Here is a 19,423-nt window from a genome sequence, read left to right as displayed (position 1 = left end):
CCACCGACATCGGACGGTCAAAAACGGTCCTATAGTGTCCATTTCTTATAAAACGTGCTTGCACCATGGCTCTCGGTCTCCACCGGTTGCTCGTTATTACACGGAATGGCCGCGACAAGACCATTCCCTACCCCTTCTACTTCATCCAATTTATTGCACTAGTTTCTATTGGTAGCTTGTGGACCTCCCTTTTATGTAAAATAGCTTGCCTTGGTGCTACCAAGTCAACTGCGATGTTCGTCCTTTATTCCATTATTTACTTCACATCTAGGAGCTCTTTAGCTCCAAAATGGCACTCCGGGGGCACTCCCTTACTCTCTCCCACTACAAAACATGCATGGATTCCAAATAGTTTTTTTCTTTTGATTCTTGCCTTTAGTACCCCCATCCATCATAGTGAATTGGTCAGCTAGCCTAATTTTTTACTTTTCTTTTCATTCTTGCTTTTAGTATCCACATCCATCTAAGTAATCCAACTTTTTACTTTACTTTTTCTTTTCTATTTCAAAAGAAATTCACTTATCAAGACCCTCACAACCAAAGTGCTTTAAGTCTTTTTTTTGGAGCATGATTGCTTCAATGTTATCCCACCCATGTTACATGCCAGCAAAGAAGAGAACCTCATCAACCTCATATGAGAGAACAAGTTCATCAAGATTATGGTACATAAGTTTAGAAAGTTGTATCCCACGAGTATCCCACATGGTGAGTGATGGATTATAATTATAAATACATGATCAAAACATACAGTTGCTAGAATTGACCCACCTTGCTCTACAAGGTTTACACTTACACCATGATCTGGAGGATCAAAGACCAAGAAGCCCATCATGGTCAAGCTAACTCTCTATTGCTCGGTTGGCAAAGCAATTCTCCACTAACTTGCAAGACCAAGCAAGATAATTTAGTCAGTAAAAATCCTTTGACTTCTGAATGGACTCTTTGATAGTATGTGATGAAAAGAGTGATTGATTCTCATCATCAAAGCTTTTCTTCTTCAATTATCCACATAGATAGGCAATGTACTCCAAATTCTCATATCATTATGACAATTTAAAGGAAAACTAAGGGAAGTTTAAAAGAGTCTCTACATCATTACATATAATAAATTGCTAAGTGACAATTTTATCGTCCTATTTTGTACACCATCTATAAAATATTTATTGGGTATCACAATTGCCCGCACTCTAGGTTTATAGTTCTATAATAATTAAGAGGCAGTGTGCATTTTGAAACAAGCAATTGGAAACTATTTCTTTAATTTTTAGTCATGTAAAGGTTCACTCTTGAAAGATATTTCCTACTCATATCGGCCATTTAGTAAAATCTAACACCTTGTAGGGATCCAACAATCTCACATGTATGACTTCAAAACTTGTTTTCATATTTGAAATATGAAACCTATTATAGAATGTTAGTTCATGGATATTAACAATGTTGTTGGGCTTCTTTGGCAACTTTGAATTTGATTTGGCTATTCTCTTATGTTTCTTGGGGGTAATAGCAACCAAATTGTTGTCAGTAGTCATGCAATAGCTCCATCACGTTTATCCTTTCTGTGAGCCTTCGTAGTTATCTCCTCAAAACTTATGGAATAATCTTAATACCTCTACTTCTACATAAGTTATTGCCCCCATCCTTTTAGAGTTTCTTTCACATACTTAAATTGAGGCTTGATCATCTGATGTTACAATTTTCAACCAAATCATTATGTTGATAGTGCAAATTTCTTTTAAGCTTGCTTTGAAATATACTATCTTGACATGCTTACTCAAATTTTGCAATGGATCTGATCATCAAAGTAACACAAAGAGTGACAAGAAACATTGAATCAAGATTTGGTATATAGGACACACAAAACAGCTCTTTCCTATTGTGCTTTGCTCTACCATCATTTAAAACCCTCTATTATTAAAGATTTTAAAAGAAAACCGATAAAATGGTGTAAAATTCAAATACTAGGATACTTGAGTTTATGCATAAACACTTCAAGATTGTTTACAATAGACAAAGCCTCTTATCTTCTTTTGGAAAACCATGTAGCCAAGATGCAACATTCGGTTATGACAATCCTTTATATTGTTTCACCCATTTGTTTTGTCGCCCTGTTGTTGTAGTCTTTTCAATATTAGCTCATGCTTCTCCCTATCTATCACCTTTGAAATAAAGCAACCACTATTGTCTCTACATACCCCAATAATCTTCTTCAGAAAGTAACAGTTGGTAAGGACAACTTTAGTCAAAACTATGTCATGATGATCAAGTCATCTTATTTATGTCATAATTAAGAGCACTAATCAAGACTCAAGAACGTCACATAATTGATACAAAATAGATTTTCACTAGATAGTGCTCTTATTAATGAGCATATTCCAATCTCTATACATAAAAAAAGTATTCATTTATCATTGATAATTTATGAGTGAAAATAGTTTGTACACTTCAAAACGCATGCCTCTCATTCCTCATGATCTTCTATTTAAGGCGTTTCTCCTTTGGCCTAAGCTAGGATGTTGATTTCCTTCAACATTTATAGCCTCCCACGACAAAATTATAGGGGGTAGAGTAAAGATTACGTGCCTCAACTATATTCGCAAAGAGAATCTCCACTAATAGACAGGAGGGCCCATGACTGTTTGGTTTGAGAGGACAAGAAAGATTGTGTGCATGTTGATAGTGAGAACAACTTGTCAATGTTGGAACATTGTGGCTAATGTATTGCAACATACAATGCACATAATTCCCATTCTTACTCCACATAAATTGACACATTGTTTGAGCTCTTTGGAGGAAATCTTGTTCTAGCATTTCTATTTGATTTTTTCATTGGTTAAATTCAAATAGGATTTTATTGTGTACAAATTCTCTCCCATTGGATTTGAAATTTAATATGATAAGTATAACTTGGAATATGTAATATTGTGAGGTTAAGTATCAATTATTGCTTACCACCTAGTCCATTGACTTTCATGACAACAAGCTAGTCCATTAACTTTAATGACAATAAGCTAGTCAAGTAGAATTTTATTGTGTACAAAATCCATCCCCTCGGATTTGAAAAATCATATGAAACTATTACTTGGAATATGTAATATTGGTAGGTTAAGCATCAATTATTGCTTACTACCTAGTCCATTAACTTTAATGACAATAAGCTAATGAAAATTACTAGACTCACTTTCCAAACAGGCTATTCCCTTTATTCATGTGGTGTTTTTTGGTGTATTAAGCCTTATACAATTACTACTAGTGACATCTTCTATGACAATTGGTGTGCATAAATAAAATCCTACTAGTGGCATCTTCTATGACAATTGGTGTGCATAATTAAATTATAAGGCATCGATGCAATCATAAAGATTTAGTTTCACCTCACATTCACTAAAGTATATTCAGCTTAGTCCATTGTTTAATAATGAGTAAAAATTTCTAGAGTGTATATGCTTTTTTCTCTCAAGAGTCACTTGCAAATATGTAAACATAATACTTGAGTTCAAAAGAAGGGGTTATTTAGCCTCTTTTCTTTTAAAGACTTTTAACATACAAAAAGGTAGCAATCAAAAGGGGTATACACAAATTGAACTAGAGAATGGTGTATAACATTTATGAAAAATCTACAAACATGGGGTTTTTAAATTAGGTCTTGAAGTATGTGAGATGGATGGAGGTTTTACATATAATGAACACCTTGAGATGCTTTTTGGCAGGTGAGCATGACAAGACTTCACAAGCACCATATTGCAAGCAAGGGTCCTTATACCATTTCATCATGGTTACTAAGGAAGGCAAAATTATATTGGTCTAGTATGTTTCAACTTTTCAAAATTTTTGGTGATAAGATTATATATCTCTAATTTTGAATGTGCTTAAAAGAGGTCTTTACGTTTTTCAAGTGTTTTGTTGTTGTAAATGAAACAAACAGAAGTACATGCACAAAATAATCAAAACATTTGAGTATGCATGCCAAATTAGTTAGCTCAACAAGTCTAATTTTAAATTAACGTGCCAATTAGTAAGAGCCAAGAATTTCAACAACTCTGTGTGTTTGCAAATCTCTCAAGAACTATTAAATTAGTTTGTACCAAAGTAAGTTTCTTTTTTGGATGATCAGTCTAAACAAAATTCTTGACATGTACTTTATTTGGACAACAAGTTGATCCATATCCCAATTGATATCAATTATGATCAGTTCCTACTCGAACAACAAAACAATAATCAACCAAAATTCTCAACATGTGTTTTGTCAAGACAACAAGTTGATTCATATCTAAATTAATTTCATTTATGATCAACTGTTACTCAATCAACTATGATCAATTTCTACTCAAAACACCAAGACAATGATGGGATGCTATTTCACATTGATAACCTTCAATTTGTCATTAGTTAATGTAATATCAAGAAGTATTTCCTACCCTTAAACACACTATGCATGTTACTTGTTTGTTTCAACATTTTGTGATTTCATGTAACATCTAATTTATATACATTGGTTGTACTCAGTTAAGAAAATTATTTTTCACCATATAATAGAGTATATAGCTAGAAGGTCTTGGTGCAAAGCTAGCGCTAACACTCCCTCAATTAAAATATTTTGCATTTGTAGCAATGGAATTTTATGTTTTGTGTCAAGAAGGTATAGGAATATTTATAAATAAATATTGTCAATCATATGAAAATAGTGTTCACACAATTTATGATGGAAACATGTAAACTTGTAAAGCTACAAACATGCACTTAGAAGCTATTTAACATGAGTTTATGCAGTCAAAGTGGAAACTTGTTTAATGAGAGTTGAATTTCTTCTTAGATTATTCACCTATTGAATCATCAAATGCCCAAGGATACATGAATTGGCAATTCTCATTGTTTACAATGCTTAGATGGAAGTAGGTCGCCACAATTGTGAAAAAGAAAGTTGTGAAAATCTTCTGAGATTCTCTCTCTCTCTCTCTCTCTCTCTCTCTCTCTCTCTCTCTATATATATATATATATATATATATATATATATATATATATATATATATATATATATATATATATATATATATATATATATATATATATATATATATATATATATATATATATATATATATATATATATATATATATATATCAGGGCTCATGAAAAGGGTAGGTTCCATATATCCAAAACCTGCTCAAATCAAAATATAGCCGCCTCAAATTTTTGCAAGAAGGATATAGACCGACTCGAATTTCAAAACAGTTAGTTAAACAGTCAATTTTATATAAAATTTTATTTCTCAAATATGGTTTTCATCCTCTCCAAAAGGGATGAAAGAGATCCCACACTAGCCTCTTTCATTCATTTTTCCAAGCCCTGCTACATACACACATACACACACACACACACACACACACACACACACACACACACACACACACACACATATATATATATATATATATATATATATATATATATATATATATATATATATATATATATATATATATATATATATATATATATATATATATATGTATGTATGTATGTATGTATATGTATATCCACATATATGTATATCCGTCTATATGTATACATATATGTATATCCGTCTATCTACATACATATATGTATATCTGTCTATGGTGTGTGTGTGTGTGTGTGTGTGTGTGTGTGTGTGTGTGTGTGTGTGTGTGTGTGTGTGTGTGTGTGTGTGTGTGTGTGTGTGTGTGTGGGGTCCTGGAGAGAGATATTTCTCTCACCCTCCCAAGTGATTACTATATATAAATTTAGGTTACTTTATTATTCATAGCACAAGCGACTTTTAGAAAAAAGTACAAGGACCAAAAAAGAACCAATTAAAGCCAGTAGGCATATCATTATTCAAGCATTAGAACAATAATACATCTCAAAATGAGGAGAAGTCTTCCTTCCAATAGATACAAAAGTACAAAAGTCCAAGTCATCAGCAGCATATCCCCAATCATCGAAAAGACAAGATAGACCTTTACATACTTTCATCCACAGTAAAGACAAACAACCGCACTCGGTTAGTGCCTGAACAACATTGCAGGTAAATAGGCCTACCAGTTGTTATCCATGTACATCCCTCAATAAAACAAGACATAACTGCTAAATGTAAAACACATACTTTCTGTCGATAGACACCAGCATACTATTTTCAAAAAACCAAATGAGCAAACTTGTATCCTCTCCCAGCAGGAACGGCATGTATTGGCCAGTCATGCCCGACAAATTCCCTCCATATTTGCCAAGACCCAGCATACTTACCTTCTGAGAACATTCCATGCTAAACTTTGTGATAAGTTCTCAACAAGACATCACCAAAAGATCATCTATAACAATAAAGAACAGTTTCTGGAGCAAATCAGTACCTCTATGCAGGTTGCCCATGTTCAAACCATTATGAAAAGTACATGCTATAAATTTACCAAAAACCGAGGTATATTTTCCTCTCAAATACTGTTCAGAACCCACTGTTTATAGCCATCATCCCATGAAGTCCCAAAGTATATAGAAAAACCAAATTTTTTGAGTAAAAGCAGTATCACAACTCTTACTGCCTGTTCCCAGCTTGTGTTCATTACTGATGCATATTATAGAAAAATTCCCCACTATATTATGCAAATCAACACCTGCCAGTGCACGAGTATAGAAAAACTCCAATTTACCAAAAACGAGGTATATTTTCCACTTAATTAATGTTCATAACCTACTGTTTATAGACATTTGTCACATGAAGTCCCATAGTATTTAGAAAAACTAGATTTTTGAGTATAAGCAGTATCACTAATCTTTCTGCCATTACTTAAATCTACACGATGCTACATGTTCCCAGCTTGTGTTCAAACGGATGCATACTACAGAAGAAAAAACCCCAATATATTATGCAGACATACACATGCCAATACACAAGTAAAGAAACAACTCCACCATCTACATAATACCACCGAATTTGGGTATCATCACCTCTATATTGGTACCAATGTACACATTTTCGGAGTAAAATTAGAGAAGCAAGGCCATGAGATAGTGCATATTAGTATGGGAAAATATCCCTCTATCATTTTGATGTTCATGCAAGTCTTTACACAATGGCCCAACCACACCCAGTACAACCAGCAATACTTTTCAAAGGTGTTACACAGTCAATAAGGCATATCTTCATTGCTACCCAACGCAGCCCAGTAAATCTAACACTTTAAGAATCAAAACAAACTAATGGACACCAACCTCAGCAGAGCCAAACTAGGAATGGCAGTGATACTTTCAAAAGTACTCACCTTCTCCTTAAGTAGTGGGCGTCGAGCGACATGTGCGCATAGCTAGCATTGTCGTTTGTTGCATTCCGGGTCCCACACTCCGTTTGGTGGTATTCAATTCAGAGTAATCGTCTGCGAGGTCTGCACATGCAGGTTAGGTGATGGTATTACAGTTAAGATTTTCATATTTTTATTGAAGGGAACCCTCTCTCCTCCATATAGGGTGTCATACCCACGCCGACCACAAAAAGAGAAGAGGAATACAAATTTTGCCTAGCCAGATATCCATTTTTGGTAAATATTTCCTACAAGTAATCTTTCCCATGTATTGGTTGAGTCGGCTATCTGTGATCCTCATGTTTTTTTTTTTTTTGGGATTTTTAATCCTGTGAATACTAAGTCCAGTTAGTGTAGAAAACTCCCCCTGTTGAGGGAGGCAATAGGCACTAAGTCCAGTTAGAGAAACTCCCCTTATTGAGGAAAAAAAGATGTAGTAAAAAGTATATGTAAGTAAATGTATGTATGTGTGTGTGTTTAAGTATGAAAATCCCCTCATAATTGAACCATACTTAGACAATTGTAAACAATATTTTAAAACAAGATGTCATAAACCTCAATTATCATTTCATATACACCAATACAACATTCTGTATCTAATGGATAATACAATCATTTAGATCAAAAATTTGATCTTTGATCACTACAATATAATATCTTAGTGTTGTATCTCTATGTGCCCATCCTTTGGGATAACCTTCCACTACATCTACATTGAGAAGGATCCAGCTGGTACATTGGACGATCTTCTATTACTGCTGCAGTTTTCGTTGTAATCCCAAGGAAAGAATCTCTTACCTGTCACCACCCAAGAAACACAAGCCTGCCAGAACTGGCATTACTTGGGAAGACAGGTGTCAACGACTCCCTCCCTTTGTTATTGGTGTCAAAAATTACAACAAAACTAACAACATAACCTAGATCAAATATGAAGTTTAAAGAGTGAGCCATTTCTTTACAATAATGTTTTCTTTATTTAATTCCATAAAAAATCGGACAGCATCTCCTTCGTAATTTGAATCGATTTTCAAAAGTCTAGCTACACGCCATCTCATCCGAGACCCTCACGTGAGAATTAAGGCCCTTTTTAACCATTGAGGTGTTTTCAAAGTACAGCACTAACACTAATTTAAAGAGTTAAGCTTCTATTCAACAAAAAGTATTTTATGTTTCTTGTACAACCACCAATGGTGTCATTCCCATGGAGGTGCAGTTAAGAGTCATAAAAAAAGTCCATCATTCCATCAACAAGGTACTGTCAACCACAAAAGGTATGAGTTCACGCCATGCTTTTAAACCTCATTCAGTAAATTAAAATTCAAATTTTTCTTTAAGGTTCAGGGTTTCGATCTGTGTATACAAAAGTAACTATATGATGTAGGTCAGGTTCTTAGTCAGCTTGAAGTCGTCAAGCCAAACCTCGCATCGGATCAAATTTCAAATTTCCAGTCAAAGCCATCTCTGTTGAGACCCTAACAAGAGGTTAACCCTAACAGGAGGTTAACGGCGTCAAAAAAGGAAAACAAGTTCAAAAAATTATCTTATGTGTTATTCCATCTTCTAGTTTACCACTCTCTAAAACGTACGAATTTGGGCAACATTTCCTTTGTAAACTGGACACATTCTCAAATATCCAGTTTTTGAGACCCAAAGCTAGGATTGACAAATCAAGTAATGCCAATCATATCATATTGTGTATGTCTCTAAAATTCAAAAACACTTGATCGGCAATTTATTTGTATTTCGGTAGTCAACCAAAAGATGCCATAGGCTACCGTTTATGATAGCTCAAAGATTCATCCAAATACGCGAGTTTGAAAAACTCCAACGCGTAACCTAGCAATGTGCAACAAGCTTGTATAAATTTATAACTTAAGTAACAAGTGATGACTTTCCACCCAAAATTCTGTACAAATATGGTAGTAATTCACTTGTTCAATCCATATTACCAAAAAAAATCGTTTTTATTCATGTCCAAAAAACCTACAGTTCATGTGTTATATGAATCTAGAGCTGCTACTCCACCTCCAAGTGTCAACCACAAATAAAAATCACCTCAGTATTATAAACCATTTTTATTCATGTCAAAAAAGCCTGCAATTCATGTGTCATGACTTTGTATGTTCATCTAGAAACCCATTGGAATTTTAGTTCTGACTCAATGCATTCTATACTAACCCAAAATCACATTTAACATCTATATGTATTGTACAAGCCATTTTTTAAACAATTGTATGCAGCTTCTGTAAATGTAATTGCAAAAATTCAAAAGTACCGAGTAGGTGCATAAGCACCTACGATTATAGTGCACCACCAATCGATCATGAATGGTTGCCTTCTGTACCATACAAAGACGGCTAAGTGCCTGCCTCATAGTTGCATAATCTTGTGTGTGTGTGTGTGTGTGTGTGTGTGTGTGTGTGTGTGTGTGTGTGTGTGTGTGTGTGTGTGTGTGTGTGTGTGTGTGTGTGTGTGTGTGTGTGTGTGTGTGTGTGCGTGTGCGTGTGCGTGTGCGTGTGTGTGTGTGTGTGTGTGTGTGTGTGTGTGTAGCACCCTGTGATCGACATGCACATGCGAGGGAAGAAGAATTGGGCGATGATGCAGGTCTGAACCTGCAAGGGTAGATTATAAGAGATGAGAGAGGTCGAGATCTGCAAGATCCAGCTTGCGAGGGATAATCAAATATACTTACAATTGTACGTGTGTGTTTGTGTTAGCCTACCATGCAAAGCAACAAAAATGGTTAGAAATGTATTAATATCCACTCAGTGGATAATTAGTGTGATGCAGATGGGTTTTGAGCCAAAAATAGTAGCCAATGTAAGCCAATTGGGATGCATGCTTGTGTGTGAGGGTATTAATGTAACTTCGAGTCAGCCAGTGGGGACCTAGCTAACCCTATTAATGAACGAGAATCTCCTTCGAGTAATTGCTAGTGATCAACCCTAAGATCTTGCTATAGGACATTATGATACTCTCCATGTGTGTTATGGATACTGTGAGTCAGAGCTAGCTAGGTAAATGCAAGTCCGCAATTGCACAGAATAGTGCGGCAAGTCAGTAAGTATGAAAGAATGGGACATTATCTTTTTCCCTTGTAGATGTGTGTGTGTGTGTGTGTGTGGCCCTCCCCCATCCCAGAGGAGAGATCCACTTGGTGGAGGATGGTCCACCAAGTGGACCAATCCCCCACCAATTGTAGTAAATACTTCCTAAAAATTTCCGTGTTCATAGTTCAATCACTTATACGGTGTTAAAAAGGTTTAGATGTGAGATTACTCATTTGTAATCTGTCGAACAGAACTTAGATGTTAGAACACCCAATTGTTGTATGATAAAGGAGTCCTCCAGGGAGGAGAGTAAGGTACTATGAAAACTACATACCTGATATCTCATGATTTTGGTTGATGTCACTCCAAATTTGTGGATTATGTCTTCATGTTGGTTACTATACAATACTCCGATCCTGCAAGTTAAAGATAACTTGAAATTCCACGCCTGCTCAAGGGTGGTCAATGATTACAGTATATGGATTATATGTAAACACGTAGATGCTTTACCAATTTAGGAGTTGAGAGCCCCGACCCATCCCTTTGGATTGGGTGGATCAAGCTAGTACTAATGTAACTTGTATTAGAGAGTAGGCAATCCAATACTTAGGGTATAAATACCCATATCCTGACAAAAACCGTTTGATTGAAGTTAGGATAAATTGGAGTAGGTATATTATTATCTAATATATTATCTAGTGCTAATTGCTAAGTATGGCACTAGTCCAACCAAACACTAGTAGGAAAAAGGAGTGTGTGTTTAACTATGAAAATCCCCTCATAATTGAACCATACTTAGATAATTGTATTAAATAATATATTAAATAACAATATTTTAAACAAGATGTCATAAACCTCAATTATCATTTCATATATACCAATACAACATTCTGTATCTAATGGATAATACAATCATTTAGATCAAAAATTTGATCTTTGATCACTACAATATAATATCTTAGTGTTGTATCTCTATGTGCCCATCCTTTGGGATGAGCTTCCACTACATCTACATGGAGAAGGATCCAGCTGGTACATTGGATGATCTTCTGTTACTGCTCTGCAGTTTTTGTTGTATTCCCAAGGAAAGAATCTCTTACCAGTCACCATCCAAGAAACACAAGCCTGCCAGAACTGGCATTACTTGGGAAGATAGGTGTCAACGACTCCCTCTCCTTGTTATTGGTGTCAAAAATTACAACAAAACTAACAACATAACCTAGATCAAATATGAAGTTTAAAGAATGAGACATTTCTTTACAATAATGTTTTCTTTATTTAATTCCATAAAAAATCAGACAGCATCTCCTTCGTAATTTGAATCGATTTTCAAAAGTCCAGCTACACGCCATCTTATCTGAGACCCTCACGTGAGAATTAAGGCCCTTTTTAACCATTGAGGTGTTTTCAAAGTACAGCACTAACACTAATTTAAAGCGTTAAGCTTCTATTCAACAAAAAGTATTTTATGTTTCTTTTACCACCACCAATGGTGTCATTCCCATGGAGATGCAGTTAGAGTCATAAAAAATTACAGCATTCCATCAACAAGGTATTGTCAACCACAAAAGGTATGAGTTTACGCCATGCTTTTAAACCTCATTCAGTAAATTGAAATTCAAAGTTTTCTTTAAGGTTCAGGGTCTCGATCCGTGTATACAAAAGTAACTATGTGATGTAGATCAGGTTCTTAGTCAGCTTGAAGTCGTCAAGCCGAACCTCACAGCGGATCAAATTTCAAAATTCCAGTCAAAGCCATCTCTGTTGAGACCCGAACAGGAGGTTAACCCTAACAAGAGGTTAACGGCATCAGAAAAGGAAAACAAGTTCAAAAAATTATGTTATGTGTTATTCCATCTTCTAGTTTACCACTCTCTAAAACGTACAAATTTGGGCAGCATTTCCTTTGTAAACTGGACACATTCTCAAATATCCAATCCATGCCATCTCTTTTGAGACCCTCACGACAGGTTTAAGGGTTCTAGTATCCAATCCAAAGCTAGGATTTACAAACCGAGTAATGCCAATCATATCATATTGTGTATGTCTCTAAAATTCAAAAACACTTGATCGGCAGTTTATTTGTATTCTGGTAGTCAACCAAAAGATACCATATGATAGCTCAAAGATTCATCCAAATATAGGGGTTTGAAAAAAATCCAAGCCGTAACCTAGCAATATGCAACAAGCTTGTATAAATTTATAACTTAAGTAACAAGTGATGACTTTCCACCCAAAATTCTGTACAAATATGGTAGTAATTCGCTTGTTCAATCCATATTACAAAAAAAAAACCATTTTTATTCATGTCTGGAAAACCTGTAGTTCATGTGTTATATCAACCTAGAGCGGCTATTCCACCTCCAAGTATCAGCCACAAATAAAAAGCACCTCAGTATTATAAACCATTTTTATTCATGTCAGAAAAGGCTGCAATTCATGTGTCATGACTTTGTATGTTCAGCTAGAAACCCATTGGAATTTCAGTTCTGACTCAATGCATTCTATACTAACCCAAAATCACATTAATATCTATATGTATTATACAAGCCATTTTTAAAACAACTGTATGCAGCTTCTATAAATGTAATTGCAAAATATCAAAAGTACCGAGTAGGTGCATAAGCACCTGCCTGTTTGTCAATTATAGTGCACCACCAATCGATCCTGAATGGTTGCCTTATGTACCATACAAAGACAGCTAAGTGCCTGCCTCATAGTTGCATAATCCTGAGGGTTTGTGTGTGTGTGTGTGTGTGTGTGTGTGTGTGTGTGTGTGTGTGTGTGTGTGTGTGTGTGTGTGTGTGTGTGTGTGTGTGAACTCATTCTCACCTGCGTCATCTCTAGCACAAGAGATCAAGTGTGTGAATGCGCGCGCTAGTGTATGTGTGTGTATGAGTGCGAGAGAGATAGAGAGAGAACCGGGGAGATACGGCATGTGTGTGTGAGAGAGAGAGAGAATGCGGAGCACAAACATGCAACAGCATGCTGCTTGTGTGTGTAGCAGACATAACACTGCGTGTACTGAGAAACGGTGGGTTATATGAGAGGAGATAGGTCGTGATCTACGAAAACCAGCCTGCGAGGGAGATGCAGTTATGTACTCCCGATTGTGTGTGTGTGTGTGTGTGTGTGTGTGTGTGTGTGTGTGTGTGTGTGTGTGTGTGTGTGTGTGTGTGTGTGTGTGTGTGTGTGTGTGTGTGTGTGTGTGTGTGTGTGTGTGTGTGTGTGTGTGTGTGTGTGTGTGTGTGTGTGTGTGTGTGTGTGTGTGTGTAAAGTGGTTAAAATTGTAAGGCAGGTACAGTGGTTAGGATTGTATTAATATCCACTTGGTGGATGATCCATGTAATGCCAGATGGGTTTTTAGTTAAAAATGGAACATGCAAACTATACCACTAGCTATAGGATGTAATCTAGTTAACAGTATAGAATGTGTGTGTGTGTGTGTGTGTGTGTGTGTGTGTGTGTGTGTGTGTGTGTGTGTGTGTGTGTGTGTGTGTGTGTGTGTGTGTGTGTGTGTGTGTGTGTGTGTGTGTGTGTGTGGGTGCATGTAGCACCTTTTGATTGCCATGCACATGCGAGGGAGGAAGAAGCGGGTGATGATGCAGATTTGAACCTGCAAGGGTAGATTATAAGAGATGAGAGAGGTCGAGATCTGCAAGATCCAGCTTGTGAGGGATAATCAAATATACTCACGATGTGTGTGTGTGTGTGTGTGTGTGTGTGTGTGTGTGTGTGTGTGTGTGTGTGTGTGTGTGTGTGTGTGTGTGTGTGTGTGTGTGTGTGTGTGTGTGTGTGTGTGTGTGTGTGTGTGTTAGCCTACCACGCAAAGCAAAAAAAGTGGTTAGAAATGTATTAATATCCACTTGGTGGATAATTAATGTGATGCAGATGGGTTTTGAGCCAAAAATAGTAGCCGATGTAAGCCAATTGGGATGCATGCTTGTGTGTGAGTGCATTAATATAACTTCGAGTCAGCCAGTGGGTACCTAGCTAACCCTATTAATGAATGAGAATCTCCTTAGATTAATTGCTAGTGATCAACCCTAAGATCTTGCTATAGGACATTATGATACTCTCCATGTGTGTTATGGATACAGTGAGCCACAGCTAGCTAGGTACCAAGTCCGCAGTTGCGCAGAATAGTGCGGCAAGTCAGTAAGTATGAAAGAATGGGACATTATCTTTTGCCCATGTAGATGTGTGTGTGTGTGTGTGTGTGTGTGTGTGTGTGTGTGTGTGTGTGTGTGTGTGTGTGTGTGTGTGTGTGTGTGTGTGTGTGTGTGTGTTGGTATACTTGCAATGCCCACCTCTCTCAGTTTTGCCACCACAATATATGTTGCACAGTTTGTATGAGAATTCAATGCCTTATTGACTTCTTTGTGATGAAGGTAGGTAAAATTCTTGCCCGGTCATTTCGGGGAGGCAATGGTTGCTGGAAACTAGAGCTAAGTGGATTGGGAAAATGGGGTTTTTAGCTTGCCAAACCGGCACAATGGTGGACAAGTAGTTCTTGATTTGAAGACCGGGGAGAGTCACTTTCATCTAGAGGTAGTAGGTGATAGAGGAGATTCGAGCACAAGTTATGAGCAGAGATGGAGTCGACCTAGGATGAAGGCTCTACCATTGTAGAAGTAGAGGAGAGTGATGAAGACCTACTAAAGCTGGACACATATTTATTTGGAATCGGAGTGGATTCCTCCAAGACAAGTGAAGGTAAGAAAGTTCCAGTTGTGCTCTAGAGGTTAAAGAGATAGGAACCACGCTTAGTGAAGATCTAATCAAGAAGGAAAAGGAGAGCTGTGCGGAGTTTTGTGCATCATACCCCAATCTATTTGCCACAGAGTATAAAGATCTTTGGGGAGCTAAAGGAGTGGAGCATTGAATTCTACTCAAGGACAGAGGTTGGGAGACATTCAAAAGCAAGCTCTATGGCAAGAGATCAACAAGCTACTTGAGGTTGGTATTATCTATCCAGTAAAATAGTTTGAGTGGGTTTCACCTATTGTCATTACACCAAAAAAGAATGGGAAGTGGAGAGTGCATGTGGACTATAAGCCATAATATGTTGAATCAAGTAGTAGGGCATGAGCGGTATTCTCTTATGGATGGCTTTTCAGGGTATTTTCAGACTGGTTTTTCCTTGGAGGATCAATTGAAGACCACTTTCATTTTTCCATGGAGTTGCTTTGCCTACCAAAGGATTCCTTTTGCATTGGTGAATGCTTATGCAAAGTTTCAAGATTGGATAAATAAGGTGTTTGAGCCATACTTGGATAAGTTCATCAGAGATTTTATGGATGATATAGGGTGTTAAAGTTCTAGGGCAGAACACTTGTCCAAGCAAAGGCTATGTTTTCAAAGACTAGAGGAAGAAGGCAAACAATTGAACCCCAAGAAGTGTAAGCTAGCTCAACCACGGGCTCATCTTTTGGGTCATGCGGTTTCACATAATGGAATACAAGTGGATCCAAAAGAGGTGAAAGCTTTGGTTTTGATGGAACCCCCAACTAGTGCAACACATTTGGCTTCATTTGTGCACAAGATCAAGTATCTGCCAAGGTTCTTTTGGATGCTTTTGCTTTATGTATACCCTCTTCAAAGTTGAGTCAACATGTTCACGTTTTTTGGTGGACGGAAGATGCATAGATAGCTTTTGACAGGGTGAAGGAGATTCTATGCTAGTTGCCGACAATTTGCCCTCCTAACAATGAGGATGACTTTTATATTTCCATGACGGTGGGTAGTGTTGTCGACGGTTTGCCCTCCTTACAATGAGGATGAATTTTATGGTTCCATGACGATTTTCCCTCCTAACAATGAGGATGACTTTTATGTTTCCATGATGGTGGGTATTGTTGCCATTGGTGCAGTATTGATGCAAAAGGTGGGTAGGTGATGTAAGCCAATCTACTTTGATAGCCATGTCATTAGTCAAGGGGAAAGGTCATACATAGAGGTTGAGCAGTGGGTGATGACTTTGGTTTTAAGTACATTTGATCATTCAAAAGTTTCATGTGCTCGCATCTAACAACTTGTTGCCTAAAGTGGTGCTTCATCTTAAGCTAGGAAAGTGTATCAAAAAGTCGGTGCTTGAGTTGCAAGAGTTTGAATTTGAGTTCAAGATTGACCACACAAGTAGGTCACATTTGGAGGACATTCTGGTTAAGAAGGAAGCACGTTTGCCGATATATCCTAGAGTGGTGAAGAAAGACATTATATAGGAACTTGATTTGGAGGAAGCTTTCACTATGTGGCTCAATAGTGCTTACAAGAGGGTTGTGAAGAAGGCAAGAGGAGGTGTGATCATCCGAGACCCAACAAGGTACGGTAATCTTCTCCAAAGCTTATGATTTGAAAGGTGTTCACATGAACAATGAGGCAAGGTACTTGACACTCCATTTGGGTCTAAAGCAATGTGTGGATCTTCCGGCTGGTGGTTAAAGGTCATGCTCTCTTGGTCATTAAGTAGCTTTTGGGTCAGTGGAAAGTAAAAAGAGATTCTCTCAAAATTTGGTTTTTTCCATAAACAATTTAAAGGTTTTTTTGAACTCGTGCAACTTAAGCCACGTTAGAAGAGATCAAAATCAAGAAGCTGACCATTTGGCTAATAGTCATGTGTAGACTCATGTATCAGGCTTATATGTGGCACTCACCACGTATGCAAGAAGAGAGACTTTAAAGGAGATTGATTATTTTTTGAGCACATTTCAATGCTTGGAAGGGTTGTCAAAGTTGCAAAAGAGGAGGATTGTTCTAAAGGCTCACAAGTGTACTTTGGTGGGCAAAGATTTGATGACATATGGTCGAGATGGAGTGATGTGGAGGGTTCTCTACAAAGAGGAAATTGGAATGGTTTTGGAGCAGTGTCATGAAGAGAGTGGATATTCAAAGGCAAAGATCAGGTACTTTTCCATATTCTTAAAGGTGGTTTTTGGTGGCCTTCTATTGTACGAGATGTGCACTATTGGTGCAAGACGTGCCACGAGTGTCAAACCATGGGTGAAAGATGACTGGTAGTTGAGCTACAAGGGGCTATCATAGCTCAAGATGCATCTGAGAAGTGGGGCTTGGATGCTATTGGCCCATTCTCCAAGTTGAAAAGCGATAAGAAATACATAGTGGTGGCCATTGATTATCTTACCAAGTGGGTTGAAGCTAAAGCAGTGAAAGAGGTAAATGCTTACACAGATGCTTAGTTTGTTTTTAATTGCATATGTTTTCAGTTTGGAGTGCTTTGGGTGCTCATTTTTTATTGTGGTCAAGGATTTTGGAGTAAGTTGGTGCGGGTACTAGTGGAGAGGTTGGGAATTCAACACATGATTTATTCTCCTTATCATCCACAATGCAATGGTTTGGTTGAGAGTGCAAATGGGCAGATAGTCAATATGCTTACCAAGTATATGTACAAGCAGATTGAATAATGGGAATCTAGTCTTGACAAGTATTTGTGGGTAGACATGACTTCTTACAAAGTTGCTACCACTTTACTCCTTATGAGTTGGTTTATGGCAAAGAGGCAGTGCTTCCAGTGCATGTTTAGTTAGGTGTATTGAAAGATATTTGGCAGATGATAAAACTCTCCAAGATGTTTTGCAAGACAGAATTACAAGTCTACAGCACTGGATTTCTATGTGAAGCAGCGGGAGAAGTGAGTGGCAAAGTTCAAACAGCACTTAACGGAGAAGCAGATAAAGAAGGAGATTTGGTGATAAAGTATGAAAGCTACCTTGATTTCACCTTCCAAAAGAACTTCCAAAAAAAGTTCAAGAAGAAGTGGACAGGGACACACAATGTTCATTAGGTTTTTCCCAATGGTACCTATCGACTAATGAGGATGAATGGTCTGTTTCTCAAACACAGGGTGAATGTTGTGCCTCTCAAGCTATATTTTGAAAGAGAGTTGGTGCAGTCACTACATCGAGTGTTGATAGAAGGGTTGGGCAAAGCAAGAGCCACCTATACTGCAGATTATACTTTGTACATATAGTCATGTTTTTTTTCTTAGCTCAGAGTGTTTGCTAGTTTTGCAGTTTCCAGATTCCAATAAACCTATTTTTGGTTAAACATAAATGTTCAACAAGGGGGTGTCAATTGTCGACAGATAGTGGCAAATGATTTTTGGTGTTTTTTGGACACACCGTTCGAGGTCTCAATGATGTCACAATGCAATGCGGATGAAGGGGATTGGAGTCAATAACAAGAACTTTTGGCCGGGTTATGCATCTTGGCCATTGGATGTGGGAGCAATAAATGGGGGTGTTCTGAAGTGGTGAGAAAAAAGGTTTTCTTTGTGTATCACAATTTAAAAAATTAGAGTTTTGGAGGGTGGGTAAGCCACAGTCCGCCACATGGCAAGGCATAAAGCCCATATGCAAATACATAAGTGGAGATCTGGCTATATATATAGCAAGTCATGGCCCTTCACTTGGCATAAGAAGGAGGAGAGAGAGCCCTCCCCCATCAGCTATAGCGGGCGATGTGCTCGTTGCGCAAGTGGCAGCCTGGTGGTCGATGGCGGGTGGTTTTGGCCAGCCGGGATGGTGCTGCACTAGCAAACAGCATTGTTGTGGATGTGATGACATGGCAGGCTTGTGGAGAGCCAACTCTCGTGCCCTTAAGGGGACCCTTATCTTGAGGGAAATACTCCCCCCCATTGTCACGACATCGTGACAACCCAAGAAGAGGGATGGTTCATGCATGGTGTGACGAACAAGGCAAGGTCAAGAAAAGTGGTAGCTCACATGTGGTGAGATTAAGAAAAGTGAAACAAGTGACTAACAAGGAAGAAAAGTGGCTAAAAGTAGAAAATACACCCTATAAGGAGCCCCCCTTTTGTCATTTTTGGCAGCAAGCAATCTAGAGAGTTAGAGAGGAAGAAGAAGACGATTGTACTCAGTTTTTTGCAAGAAACAAAGCTCATCACTCCTGCTAGTTGTTAATTCCCCCACCCCCTTTCTCTTCTCTATTGTTTTTTTCTTCTTTATGTTGGTGCCGGCATGCGTGTGTGTCCCTTCGGACCGTGTTTGGTGTGTTGCACACACACACACACACACACACAC

At 37.6% G+C, this 19,423-nt stretch overlaps 1 protein-coding gene across 1 annotated transcript in view; it reads left to right on the top strand.

Annotated features, from left to right (window-relative positions):
• Window positions 1–3,968, top strand: part of LOC147444852 (uncharacterized) — a 228,254-nt gene extending 224,286 nt beyond the window's left edge. Inside the window, exon 14 of the mRNA XM_086527379.1 lies at window positions 3,708–3,968. Within this exon, the coding sequence (XP_086383505.1) occupies window positions 3,708–3,854 (147 nt within the window). The 3' untranslated portion in view covers window positions 3,855–3,968. The remainder of the gene's footprint in view (window positions 1–3,707) is intronic.
• The last annotated feature ends 15,455 nt before the right edge of the window (window positions 3,969–19,423 follow it).

The sequence above is a fragment of the Adiantum capillus-veneris genome, chromosome 13 (assembly GCF_014529385.1).
Source record: "Adiantum capillus-veneris isolate H3 chromosome 13, ASM1452938v2, whole genome shotgun sequence".
Classification (NCBI taxonomy): Eukaryota; Viridiplantae; Streptophyta; class Polypodiopsida; order Polypodiales; family Pteridaceae; genus Adiantum; species Adiantum capillus-veneris.
The sequence above is the reverse complement of the archived record's forward strand: the minus strand, read 5'-3'. Positions and strand labels throughout refer to the sequence as shown.